The sequence below is a fragment of the Aulonocara sp. 'chitande type north' Nkhata Bay genome, linkage group LG11 (assembly GCF_057382095.1).
Source record: "Aulonocara sp. 'chitande type north' Nkhata Bay isolate Kocher_YH1m ecotype deep benthic linkage group LG11, A_spYH_male_GT1.1, whole genome shotgun sequence".
NCBI lineage: Eukaryota > Metazoa > Chordata > Actinopteri > Cichliformes > Cichlidae > Aulonocara > Aulonocara sp. 'chitande type north' Nkhata Bay.
In genome coordinates this window covers 22,404,970-22,417,801 of record NC_141354.1, presented here as the reverse complement: position 1 = coordinate 22,417,801, position 12,832 = coordinate 22,404,970, and the positions used below count along the sequence as shown (strand labels likewise).

Sequence of the window (12,832 nt, the reverse complement as noted above, 5' to 3'; positions counted from 1 at the left end):
TACACTGAAGCGCACGTACAGGTTATCTTATCAACATTTCATATGCAACAGTGCCCCCTAGTGTTACTACCCGAATGTACAATAAGCAACACCAAAATACCGACTATTCTAATTTGTCTAAAACATGTTTAATTTTATTTAAAATGTAAATTAAAAATAATATATAATTTTAAATAGTTATACAACTTGTTGCTGAGCTCCAGATTTTAAAAATATGACGACATTTTCAGCGGAATTTGAGTTGCGAATCTGCGACAGCGAAATGAAAAACGGCTCGCTCTGAATCAGGCAGGAACCCACGTGTCCCTCTCACAGGGAAGCACTAGAAACCAGAGGCAGCAAGGAGGCTTTAGATATCTGTGTGTGTGTGCTTAATAAGTCTTATATTAATCTGTTTTAACTTATTTTTGCGTGTATACGGTCGGGGTCATTTCACAAATATGTCCTCGTTCCGAAAGGCACTGAAATCTCGACAGAGAAACCACCATGAAAGATCTCAGGTGAGCGTTGCAATGTTGTTGGCTAGCTCGTTAGCCTATTAGCCAAGGCAAAACAACATACTTCTCGTGTGTTCGGTTGTTTTTCTGACACACACACACTTACAGTAATAGATACTAATGTTGGATCTGTCCTGTCTGTTTGTGTGTGCGTGTGTAGCCCGGCTTCAGGAAACAACTGGGATTGCTGGAGAAGAAGAAGGACTACAAACTCCGTGCAGAGTAAGGAAAAGTGCAAGTTTTTTGCCACACTTTATAGTTGTGTTTACCTTTTGAAGATAGGATGTTTAAGTTTGCCTTGTCTGCTGGTATAGTGACTATCATAAGAAACAGAACACACTCGCTGCTCTGCGAAAGAAAGCTCTGGAGAAGAACCCGGATGAATTTTACTTCAAGATGATCAGCTCTGCACTGCAGGTATTAAAGCAACAAGAAGCACCTCCTTGCTTCATAGATATGGTCATATATGAGTTTTGCCTCAGCGTTTTTTTTTAAATTTTTTTTATCTTGTGGTGTGTTGACAGGATGGAGTTCACGTAATTAAAAAACCAAAAGAGCAGGAGGAGGTGACCGAGGAACAGAAGAAAATGATGAGGACGCAGGATATCAACTACGTGGAGATGAAAAGGGTTGCAGAAGTTAAGGTAACCTTTAATTTCCATGTAATAAGTCATGCAGAAGAAACAAAATACCACCACTGTGGCAAAACTGACTTGTTAATAGGCTCACTTTTCACTTAAAGTAGGCTCAGTGGCCACAGCTTATCTCATTGCCTTATAACCAAATTTGCATTTTTCTGTTCTGTTCAATTAGTGTGATGTTGTTGGGTTTTGTTTTTGTTGTTGTTGTTTTGGGTTTTTTGGAAATGCTTGTTGACCAGTTATGAGATTCATTACTACAAATCATCTTACTGGATTACACCAGGCATCTGACTGATAGATAATTAGTTGGTTGGTGACATCATAACATCTTTGAACCAGTAACTACTGTGGTAAAGTAATGTGCAAAAGTCTTGCCTCACCCTTCATTTCTTTATATACTGCTTCAAACGAGCCAGTCTTTCTTGTAATTATTTAAAATAGTATTTAATACTGATCTGCGAATCATCCAAGCATTAAAAATGCTCCTCAACAATTAACTACTTGTCTGTCTACACATAGAAGACAATTTGGCAAAGTGCTATTAGCTGAAAACCAAAGGGAGGACAACAGAAGTGGCGGGGCTTAAAAAGTATCTGCAGCAGATGAACAATAACTAAAAAAAGTCATGTGCTTAAAAAATAGGAATAAATATGGCCTGACACAAGCCATTCTTAAGCAACGGGAACAGGCTGAGGTATCCCAAATTAAATAACAACTCAGCTGACAATCAGTGGCAAACACGTCTTATGGAGTGGTGAATCCAAATTGAAATTTTTGCTTCAAATTGTCATAAATATGTACGGCGCAGGTCAAGAGAGAAGTACGACAGTGAGTGTCTACGGCCATCTGGAGAACACTGAGCCTCTGTCATGGTGTGAGGCAGCATTTCAGCCAGTCGTGTTGAAGATCTTGTTAAAACTGATAAAATTACGAACCCAAAAAGTACAGCGAGATTTTGAGTCTCCACGTAACACCTTCTGGAAAGCTTCTGATTGGCAGCGGCTTCATTCTTTGGCATGATCATGACCCCAAACACACTGCTGATGCAGGACCAGTAACAAGTGAATTTGGCATGTATGAAGCTTTCTTAATGAGAGATGTTAAGAGTTTGTTTTAGACATCAGAAATGCACCTGTGAAGATCTGAAAATTAAGTCAATACACACGAATAGCAAAGGTGAAGAATGGTATGGATATACATTATACCCCTTAAATGTTAAAAGCAATGCTACTGCAGTGTAATTTTTAAATACTCACGATACCATTTTGGAAGTGGTTACTTTGCAGGGCAGTGTACCCAGGCTATATATTATCCTTGCACTAATATTTTTAAAATGCATATTGTGCATGACTCTTTCCAACAGCATGAGTTCGCAATTTGGAAACATAAAGAAAACCTAAAACAACAAAGAAATAACTTCTCAACATACAAATCATTGCATCACATCACAATTAAACGTTAAACCAAATGGTAAAAGTTGTTCCCCTCTGAAAACTGTTCAGTTTCCAAAGGTTCCACAGAGTAGGCCTAGTACTGGAATATAAAGGGGGATGAAGGGTTTCTGTTCCTGAAAAGGCAAATTTCCAGTAGCCATCTGCAGTAACGAATGAGAGGGCTCTGTGGTGGTACATGTGCCTAGTAGTTTAAGGGCAGTGGCAGCAGCATGAGCATAGATATTATCACCATCATTTATATCTGTGGTGGTGCCTCGGTCAATCTTTCTGGGTATATGATGTACTTCCAGAAAATTGAGAGGCTGAAAGGAGAGCTCCATCTTCTGGATGCAGAGAGCAAACCAAAAAACAAGCACACATTTTTTGTGGACTCCAAAAAAGAAGGTAAATATAAGCGTTTGGTAGATTTAATAAATTTAGTGAGTGCTTGGAAATGTGTAAGTGCTGTGCACACAAACTATCCTTTTCCTCTTGTGCTTTCAGTCTTGAGATTGCCTGAGAAGTTGTTTTTATTCTCCCTCAGTGCAGTCATTTAACCTGGCGGACCACCTCAACACAGCTCCAGAGCTGGTGGACAGAGTGTACAACAGACCAAGTCTGGGAACACTGGAAACCAAGAGAATACAGGGAGCTGTAGACCCGCGTGCTCTGGGGGTTTGTGGAGATGATATTTATTCATTTTTTGAATATTTCTTTAAAATTTAGCTCCTCGGAATTGTTCATTGGTAATAAAGTTTAAGATTCGGCATTTCATTCCACTGATGGGTCTATGTGATTTGTACCTGTAGAAACTGGCAAAGCAAAGGAAACATCAATACAAGATACTTTCCCAGCGAATTGACAGAGAAAAGAAAATGTTTGTCATCAGCCAGAAAATTCAGACCCGTAAGGACCTGCAGGTGAGGAGGACATGGTTCTTGAAAGTTTTGGTGCTGGTGTGCTATGACTGTCTTCATTTCAGTTTTTTTTTTTTTTATGTTTTGCCTTTGTACAGGATAAGTTCAAGAAAGTGAAGGTAAAGAAGGAGACCACCAGTTCTGCAGCAATTTACAAGTTTGAAGCTAAGAGGAAACGTTGACAAGAGGAGGGAAAGAAAATCACTGTCGGGAGGTGATACTTGAAAATAATGAACTTCTCGAATCCTATGGGTCTGCACAGCAGAGGCAAAGGATAAAAATTCAGTTTTGTATATATTTATCAACTATGCTTAATTTGTTTCAAATAAATATCAAAAGAACTTGTAATTGGATTTAATTTCTTGATTTGGAGACAACTTATATTTTAAGGATTTCTTTGCTTGTGAAGAAGTGGAGAGCTCTCAGGCTCTATGACTCAAGGGGTGCTGTATGATCTGGTTAGCTAAGAAATATATATATATATATATTTTTACCACTAGGGGGCATTAGTGTTCTTCATGAGTGTTCCAATCTAAGGCAACTAGAAGAGAGCCATAAGTGCATTTGTTCCCAGAAGTTATTATAGTGGTTCTTAAACTTGTTTTTAGCATACTCTTTTTAAGAGGATGAAGAAGACTTGCATCCCACACCTCACTCTTTTCTAGGTAGTAGTAAAAGTAGTGTTATTAGTAGTAATAATATTAAGATCCAAGCTGAACTGTAGTTAAATAAATGCCATATTTTGTTGAAGTTGGCTCTGCACTGTATTCCAGGCCATCCTTGCCCCACAGTTTGAGTTACAAGTACGACCTACAATTTCCTTTTTGTGTCAGATTGAGGTTATAACATTTCTCACTCATGTGTTGTTGCTCTCTAATTCAGTAACTGTCCCATTTACACAACAACATCAAGAAATACATTCTCTTTATCCAGGTTTGAGGACAACTTTGGAAGTTCTCCATATTACACACGTAATGCTTTGTTGAACGTTGAGATACCCACGATGTGTTAATGTGTTATTTAGTCCTGAATAACACTTGTATACCGAGGTTAAATATTTTCGAAGCTCTGATACATTATCTAAAAAAAATGAAGTCACATTTATATGTTTTTAACATCAACTGAGGACATTGTTTGCGTGCTGAAGTGCTGGAGTGCTTTCTGTGGTGGAGACACAGGCTTGGCTTAGCCTTCAGAGCCTCTGAAGGACATGTCTTTGTTTGCAGCCCTCGACTTGGGATGCAGCACACCTCTAACAGGCCCTTTTCACATGTCGCAGCAGGGTAGACACAGCTGCAGCTAATACAATTAAAAATGATTTAGATGTCAGTTAGCAAGCATCGATAACAATAACACTATTGCCAATGCTTGCTCATTAGCTCACTTTAATCAAAATTACCCATTATTAATTTTATTAGCTGCAGCTGTGCTTATGCAATAACATCTCTGTTAAAAGGCCCCCTTGAGAGATAAATTGTTGCAGCTAGCTCATTTTCAGCAGGTAGTTCTCTTTCAGCGAACTGATTTGAGGCTTCCTAAGAATCTTACTGGACATCAAGGTGCTAAAAATGAAATTTTAATTAACCAAATGAGTACTCGCATTCAATTGTACAATATACTGATGATGAAACTTGTCCGTCAAATCCTTTCCAGTTAGCCGTTGATATCCCATTCCTGGGTGGGCAACAGAGGTTGCTCTACTCCCTGAAATGTAGGAAAGCATCATGATTTAGGGTAAAGCAAGCACACTTTCAAAAAAATAAAATAAAGGTTGGACGTTCTTGCTCCTTGTCTCACGATCTCCACTAATCTTTTATGTTGTCTTGTCTGCACATAAAGCAGGTAAAAATATATTTGCTTACTTCCAGTAGTTTGAAACAAATTGAGTACCTGATGCCCAGCAACAGTTCAGTGACCCGGTCTTGATTGATCCTTGTTGGTTGCAGCAGCTTCATAAATGGGGCCCATCCATCAGTTTCTCCTGGGAGCCACTGGGGGTGTAAGAGGGCAGGCAGGGAACCTAGTGAATGTGTCATCAGGAAAAGTGAGAGGCATAGAGGCTGCAGGATAGGGACCACAGGTCTTGGCCCAAACTCTGCTGACCAGAGGAAAGGTGCGCCAATAGCTCAGAATGGGCCAAAAGAGGCAAAGAGTGATAGCAGGACTCCTGCTTGCTTCAGTTGCACTCGTCTAGAAGAACAGCTTGACAAATCTAGCACTACAAAATGTTCTGTTAATGTAAGTTCAAATACCTCTACACGTACACCTATATAATAAACATCTCAAGTATATAGTGCACAGATTGATGTATTTCACTTTAATCAAAGCATAAACAAGGCTCTTGTATGTTTGACAATTTATGTCAGAATTCTGTTGTACCCAGTACGAGTGATTTGCATCCTCAGCCAGCTCTCCCTCCTCCTTCCTTACGCCTTTCTCTCACCCTCTCTGCCCTCTGTTACTGCGTCACACTCCTATGAGGGCGTGTGTGTACCGGGACCCTGAGGCTCACTGTCCATAAGCGGAGGGGGTGGAGGTCATTGAGGAAAGCCCAGGGGTCAAAACACTGTGTGCGCAGTTCCGGGACCCCAATCCGACTATGCGACCCAAGCACAGACCAGCTTCTGTTCCTCCTCAAGCTCTCCTTTCATTCTCCCCAGTAACGGGACTCTTATGCAGGGGTGCAGAGGCAGGGCTCAGGGGTGGGCAGTGGGTGACCTTCTGATTTTAAAGATATAGACAGGCATTCCTCTTTTGTCAAAAGGCTCATAATTCATTTGACTACTCTCACAGGCCATCCTGTCCCCCATAAGCCATCTCTAAAGTTAATGACCCTTGAGGTTTGTTAACGGATAGTCACTTTTGGAATTGGGGGGGTGGAAGTGGAGTACTGTGGGGTAGTCACACAGCTGCAGGGTATGACATTGACCCTGATATATAGTAACTTCACTGAGAGTGAAAGTGTAGCCTGGTTAAAATGGAATACAACAGAGCTTTGTTCTTTAACTTTAGTTATTAAACATATGAAAGAGCAAAACTAAAAAATGACACACTTTGGGTTTTTTTTGTACATTTCCACTGAATACTGCACATTTTAAATAAACTTGAATTGTTCAAGGGTTCATTTGTTAACAACACTTAATCTGGGTTAGAGTGATCTGAATTAGGAGTCCCAGTGTGTGCTATCTGGAATCAGGTAATCCATCTTATTTTGTTAATTACTGTATACAAACTACAGGATTAACAAATCAGACTGGACTACCAGTGATTTATGCCTCATATTAGTAATTGCTAAATGGGTGAAGAACAACTAGTAGAACGGGCAGCGTGGAATCAATTTAAAAAAAAAATTCAAGAGATAAAAAACAGCAGAATAAAATCATACCAACATCTATTTTTTTGTTAAAATCTTTTGAACAGTCATACCCCTCGTGTGATTATTAGTGGCCTAATATATTCAAGATTTAACCTAAACTGATGTCTGATATCTGGTCAGTTTTCTTCAGATTGTTGCATTCTTCTGGGAAATTCTGTCAAAGTGGTCACACAACGAGTTCAACTAGTACAGGCAGAGTGAACAAAACCTCATTTTTACTGCTTGCAGTATTGATATTTGTCATTCAAAACGATACACAACTCCTCTTGAGAGAGATCTAAAGACCACACTGTGAGCAGTTTTCATTTAAACATTACAAATCTTCAGTGGCATTGATGTGATGGCTTATTATTCTGGAAAGTGGTGAAATTTTATTCTTATTTATACAGGGTTCTAATTAGACACGTGCTGCTGTCACCTCCCTTAAACAGGTGCTTGATCCTTACAACCTGCTGCACTTCACCCACTTCATTTACCAGTACCACTTTTCCTCTGCAAAGCCAGCGTTCAGTGCCACAGTAAAGCGTGATTTGGGGACAGTACTTATTGATCCCCCAATTACTGAGAGGTGGAGAGTGAGAGGTGGTGAGAAGACTGAAGTAGCCTGAGGTTTGAGTTTTTGGGAGGGCATCTCCAAATGCGAGGGGTGGGGGTGAGAGCTAGTCTTTATCTATGGATACCCTCAATCCTTTAACTTGAAGCTGGGTGTCAGGGACCTTTTGAAGTTGTCGAAAGAGAGGAGAGACCAAAAAGGGGGAGCATGGGGGATGTTCAGGCAGGGTCTCTCTCCATGCCAGGGGGAAGGTATCTGAAGGAAAATCTTTACAACCATGACAGTCCCCCTGATGTGCATTCATTTTTGTGTATTTGTGTGTGAGTATTTGGATATCTGTGTGTATTCTAGCATGATTGTGTGTATATACTATGAACGTGTGCCTGAGCCAAATGTCTGGCTCATGCAATGAGGTGGGATCACAGAGCCTCCTTTTTAAATTGCCGCTAATGAGCCCTGGCTGGCGAGAGGTACTCGAATTGATTAAATTTGCATGGGAGCCTAAATCATGACAGAGGCCTCATACTTGCGCACCCCACCTCTAGTTGCGCACACACATACACAGCACCCCTGCTATTCCCCCACCTCCATATCAGACCTACAGGGGGTATCTCTCTTCAGGAAAGAAGGCCAGAATAGACCAGGGGGAGGGTGTGGGTGTGTGTATATGTGTGTATCTGTGGTGTTGAACGGGGCGTGGAGCGCACCCATCTGCCCCGGCATTACTGTCAGTCCATCATTCAGGGGAATGCCAGCCGCGTGCCTTGGGGACGTGTTCATTACGCTTTAACTACCGGATCTGTCCTTGTCTCGCAGTCTCCCTGTGTCATTGTCGACTTGAGATTGTGTGTATGTATATTTATGCAAGTGTCTGCTTGCATCACAATTGAATGCACCCAATTCAAGTGTACTGGGGGGGTTACTTGGTTACTTAAAATTAAGAACTATTCTAGAGACCCACGTTTGAGTTTGATATTGTGTTTGTGAGTTTTTAAAAGCCATTCATTATATTTATACACCTACAAGCATGCTCATTATGACTTAATTATAATCTCAATATCTTAATCTACCTCCATCTTCCACACAATCACGCTCTCCTCCGTGCACTTTTTTTTTTGCCTCTCAAAATTTGTTAGTGTTTTGCTTCTCTAATGCTTTCCTTTAATGGTAACTATGTGACAATGCCTGATCAGAGCTACTTTGTGTGCACACGTTTGCCTTCTATCTACTACTACTAACGGTGAGGTGTGAGAATCAGTATGTGTGAGCGTGTGTGCGCCGGTGGGGGACAGTGCTTGTGCGTGGTTATCTCGGGTGATTGCAGTAATCAGATGGGGGTGTTAATCAGAGTTTGTTCGTCAGTGGCCTGATGAGGGGCGATGAGGGCCGCTGATTGTAATGTGATGCTTCGATCGGTCTACAGAGACAAACCGCCAAGAGAATCATTATCATAGCGTACAGTTTTTCCCCCCTCCGCTCTTGGAACGCTGCAGCAAACAAAGTGTAAACAAACAAGCAAAACAGCACACTTCAATATGTGGGGAAGTGTGTCATTGTAAAGATGCAGACTCTGTTGTTATTATTATTATTATTATTATTACACGAGATGTTTGCATTCTAGTAAACACAATGATGCACTGTGACACGACAGGTTATATATCACTATTTTGGTGTCAGCGTCACACCTATTGAATAAAAAGAGCAGGGGGAAGGGATGTGTTGGAGTTGGAGGGGAGAAGAGAAAAGATGCAGCTGAAAGAAAGGTTTGGGGGTGGGGATGTAAATGTGACCCCATGGTTTATAGTACTGTCTTACCACAGACAGGCTTGCATCAGATCTTTTTCTTCCTTTTTTTTTTTTTTAAAGGAGGGGGTGATGACGCTATTATGGCAGCCTCATCAGCCAAGTCCCTACAAGGGCTGATACAAATTAATTAACCTAATTAGGGGCTGTGATTGCGGGTGTGATTATAGGGGCCGGGAGGGGAGGGGGAAAGGGATGGAGGGATGAGGCAGAGAGGGATGGTTCATGGAAGTGGGGGTGCGCTGGCAGCCACGGCTCAGGCGATGATGAGCCGGGAGGTGTGGGAGAGCAGCCAAGATGCTCTGCATGGCTAATGAGGAAAGCTAGCAAGCTTTAAACATCCCACCCTTTTCTGTTTTCATGTCTCCACCTTCTGTTTACTTACATTTTTTTGTCGTTGTTGTTTTTGCTGTTTTCAGTCATTATATTTCACCTCTCTTATCTGCAAGTGCAATTCTTTCCCTTTTTATCAGCTCCTGAGTTGTTTTTTTACGAGTCACGCATGACCTTAGGGGCCAAAAACTCACAATATTTTTGACCATTTATTTGACCGAGCAGGATTCCAGATTCACGTACAAAGCCGAAGCCTTCTTTTTGTTGATCATCTGTAGTATCGTGCAGCGTAGGGTGCAGTGCAGCACTGCCTATTGTTCACTTCAACTGTACTCCCCACAAGGAACAGAAATACCCTGTGGGAACACACATACAGTCACACGCACACATACAAGCTCACATAATAGCTCATCCTTTGGTATACACAACCAATAGCGGCTCAACTTCAGATGCACAGACTCTCTGCCTCACTCTCACAGAGCCACCCAGGCACACTCCAGAGGAGCAATATTTAAATCTCCTTCTATTTGTATTGGAAGCAGAACAAAGATATTCTTCAGACTGAAGCAAAATGTGTTTTCTTGCCGGCATCAGCAATTCTAATGTTTCTAATGAGTTGGCAGAGAAGTGGAGCGAGTGGAAGTGGTTTAGGTATCGGTAAATTAAAAAAAATTAAAATAAAATCACAAGTAAAGAAGAGAAACACTGTAAGAGTTCCTCATAAGTGCAGTTTGTGGCTTCCACCTTCCTAACAGTCCAGTAAACATGTTACAGTATTCACCATCGATTGCAATGTCACCTCTGAATGCTGCTGCTGCTGTATATGTGCTGTGCTAAGCTCACGGTGGATTGTGGTGTTTGATTTTCAAGACTGTGTCTTCAACTGCCCCACTCTCTCTGCTCCTCATCCTATCGCTCTTCTTCTTGCTCACTCTTACTCTCACATTCAGTGTTTCGGCCTCAGTATCAGTTGCAGAGATGTGATTAGGAAGCCACTAGCAGAGAGTGATAGGAAGGTGCTCTTATCACCAGTCTAATCTAGAGCACTAGGGAAAAAATTCCTCCCCCCAAAATTCTGCAATGTAAATCTCTGTAAGGTACCTGCTCATATTTGAAAACAGCACTTAGAAGGAGAATTCATGAACAATGAAAGTTCAAAAATATTAAAGACAGGGAAAAGAAAATGTTACATTGAAAGACACACTTTGATATCTTGGTAAAATGCATTATTTTGCATAGAATCAGATCAGTGTGACAATATCACATTCATGTATGAATTTGAAAAAGAAAAAGCAGCTTAAATTTAACACTAGAAACAAGTAGAAACAGCTAGTAAAAGGTCTGTACAACAGAACATGTGCTTTGTTTATTTAAGCCATGTAAAAACAAAATGTTAAAGTAATATCTAAGCGTTTCTAGTCTAGCTCAAAGCTTTTTTTTTTTATTACAAACAACATTCACTCAGCACTTTATTCAACAAAGTGCTTTTTAACAATCTCACACACAGTCAGATGAATGTATCAAAGGAAATATGACGTTCAGTATGTTGCCCAAGGACACTTCAGCACAAAGACTGGGACAGATAAGGGTCAAACCACTAACCTTCAGATTGGTAGACAACCCACTCTACTGCCTCAGCCACAGCAATGAAGTATTTGCTTACTACTGCATCACTGGCTTCAGGAAGTCACTGATGCTGGTCGAATCCAACCCCCCACAAAGCCACGCTAGTCATTCTTCATTCTTATGCAATATTTCTCTTGTCTCTCGCTTCATATCTACCAAACAGAAAAGCAGAGAGGAGAGTGTCAGCCCTATTAACTAACTCTCTGTAAGAAATACAAACAAATCCAAATATCAAACATTAATAGAAATTCATTAGATGTACAGTGAACATGACATATTGTATGAATGAAAAAAAAATCACTGCCTATAAAAACAATAATCATACCTGATATCAGTTTTTCCACACTCTCTTTTAGCTCCCCTTTGGCTGCACTGCTTCCATCTTGAGTGCTTTTTTAAAATTTTTTATTTTAAACCCTTTTTAGCGTTGTATTGTAACATCAAAGGGGTGCATCTTTTTCTTTTTTTAAATGTCAGACTGTGTATCGTGTTATTGCTTGCATTTGGATGGCAAATATTTTTGTACATTAGGGTTATATCATCACCTGTTGCATGGTCTTAATGCCACTTTCATTTTGGAGACTGCATTGATAGCCTGAGCCTGGGACGCAAATTTACAATGTACAAACCAGTGAATGTGGAAAAAAAGGGGCCCACAAGCACGCAAGAAGGTGACCTTGAAATGGAAATTTGCTAAAAACTTTGCGAATGCACCTCGTACATCATCTTTAATGAAAATATGTTAGATAATTAGAGACACACACTTGAACTAAGTTTTTTTTAGTCGTAAAATCAAAACACAAGAGCTGGAAAAATGAGCTGAATCTCAGGAAAGAGTTGAGGTTACTTTTTATTTATTTGGATTTTATCCTCCAGTCGTCCCTCAGAGCCTGTTATCCAAACGCATTCATAGTGAGGAGCAGTTTGGGAAAGACTGTACAACGTTTTCATTGTTTTGTTTTATTTTCTGTTTCTTTGTTTTTTATTCTTTTTGTCATTTCATGTAGCACATTATAATAGTGATAATATGAAAGTTGAGCTTTTCTAAAACATGTAGAAGTCATCTACATCTTTCCAGAGTAAATTTCAATTGTTAGGCTAAACAGCAAGTGAAATGTTTCAACAACAGAAAAAAAATATCCTGTTTGTTTGAGATTAAAAGAATAATTACCATGAATCACTGCAACCATATAACTGAGCATAAGATTTTCCCCTTTCACGAGTGAAAGTGTGAGGCATTTGTATTCCATTTGCATCAAACAGGGAGAGATGTGCTACAAGGTAGGTATGCTTAGATTGAAAAAGTGTATGCATGGGTTTATTTGTTGGGAGGGAGAGGGACCCTAGCGATTACTCAGACCTTTGAGAAGTCCCTGTCTTGTGGCTCCAGTACTTCAGCCTTACTGATAAGCATGAGCCCTGTCAGAGGGAAGGTAAATACAGCACTTAAGGTCTCCTCTCTTATTCTATAGTCACACTTAACTTTAATTAAAACCAGGAGAGAGCGAAAAAGAGAGAGCGATAGCCCTGCAATGAGGCGATGGTATCAGGGGGCCCGGCAGGTAGAAGCTGAGATCTCGTCTCCAATCGGTGGACACATATGTTTGAAAGAGAGAACAATACAGCAATACAATGCATGTTTAAGCACCTATG

General features: G+C 40.5%; 1 protein-coding gene across 1 annotated transcript; it reads left to right on the top strand.

Moving 5' to 3' along the window:
- Positions 1 to 295: 295 nt before the first annotated feature.
- On the top strand, positions 296 to 3,836 carry utp11 (UTP11 small subunit processome component). The gene is made up of 8 exons (XM_086311133.1): positions 296 to 500; positions 658 to 719; positions 812 to 914; positions 1,022 to 1,141; positions 2,883 to 2,976; positions 3,116 to 3,246; positions 3,381 to 3,491; positions 3,587 to 3,836. The coding sequence occupies exons 1-8, from the start codon at positions 441 to 443 to the stop codon at positions 3,668 to 3,670; spliced, it is 765 nt and encodes a 254-aa protein (XP_086167259.1). The 5' UTR covers positions 296 to 440; the 3' UTR covers positions 3,671 to 3,836.
- The last annotated feature ends 8,996 nt before the right edge of the window (positions 3,837 to 12,832 follow it).

Bases quoted from the DNA above. Each gene is read 5' to 3' on its own strand.
- utp11 (XM_086311133.1), top strand. From the start codon at position 441: ATGTCCTCGTTCCGAAAGGCACTGAAATCTCGACAGAGAAACCACCAT. The intron at 1,142-2,882 runs GTAACCTTTAAT...ATGTACTTCCAG, and splicing joins AAAGGGTTGCAGAAGTTAAG to AAAATTGAGAGGCTGAAAGG. The intron at 3,247-3,380 runs GTTTGTGGAGAT...TTGTACCTGTAG, and splicing joins TAGACCCGCGTGCTCTGGGG to AAACTGGCAAAGCAAAGGAA.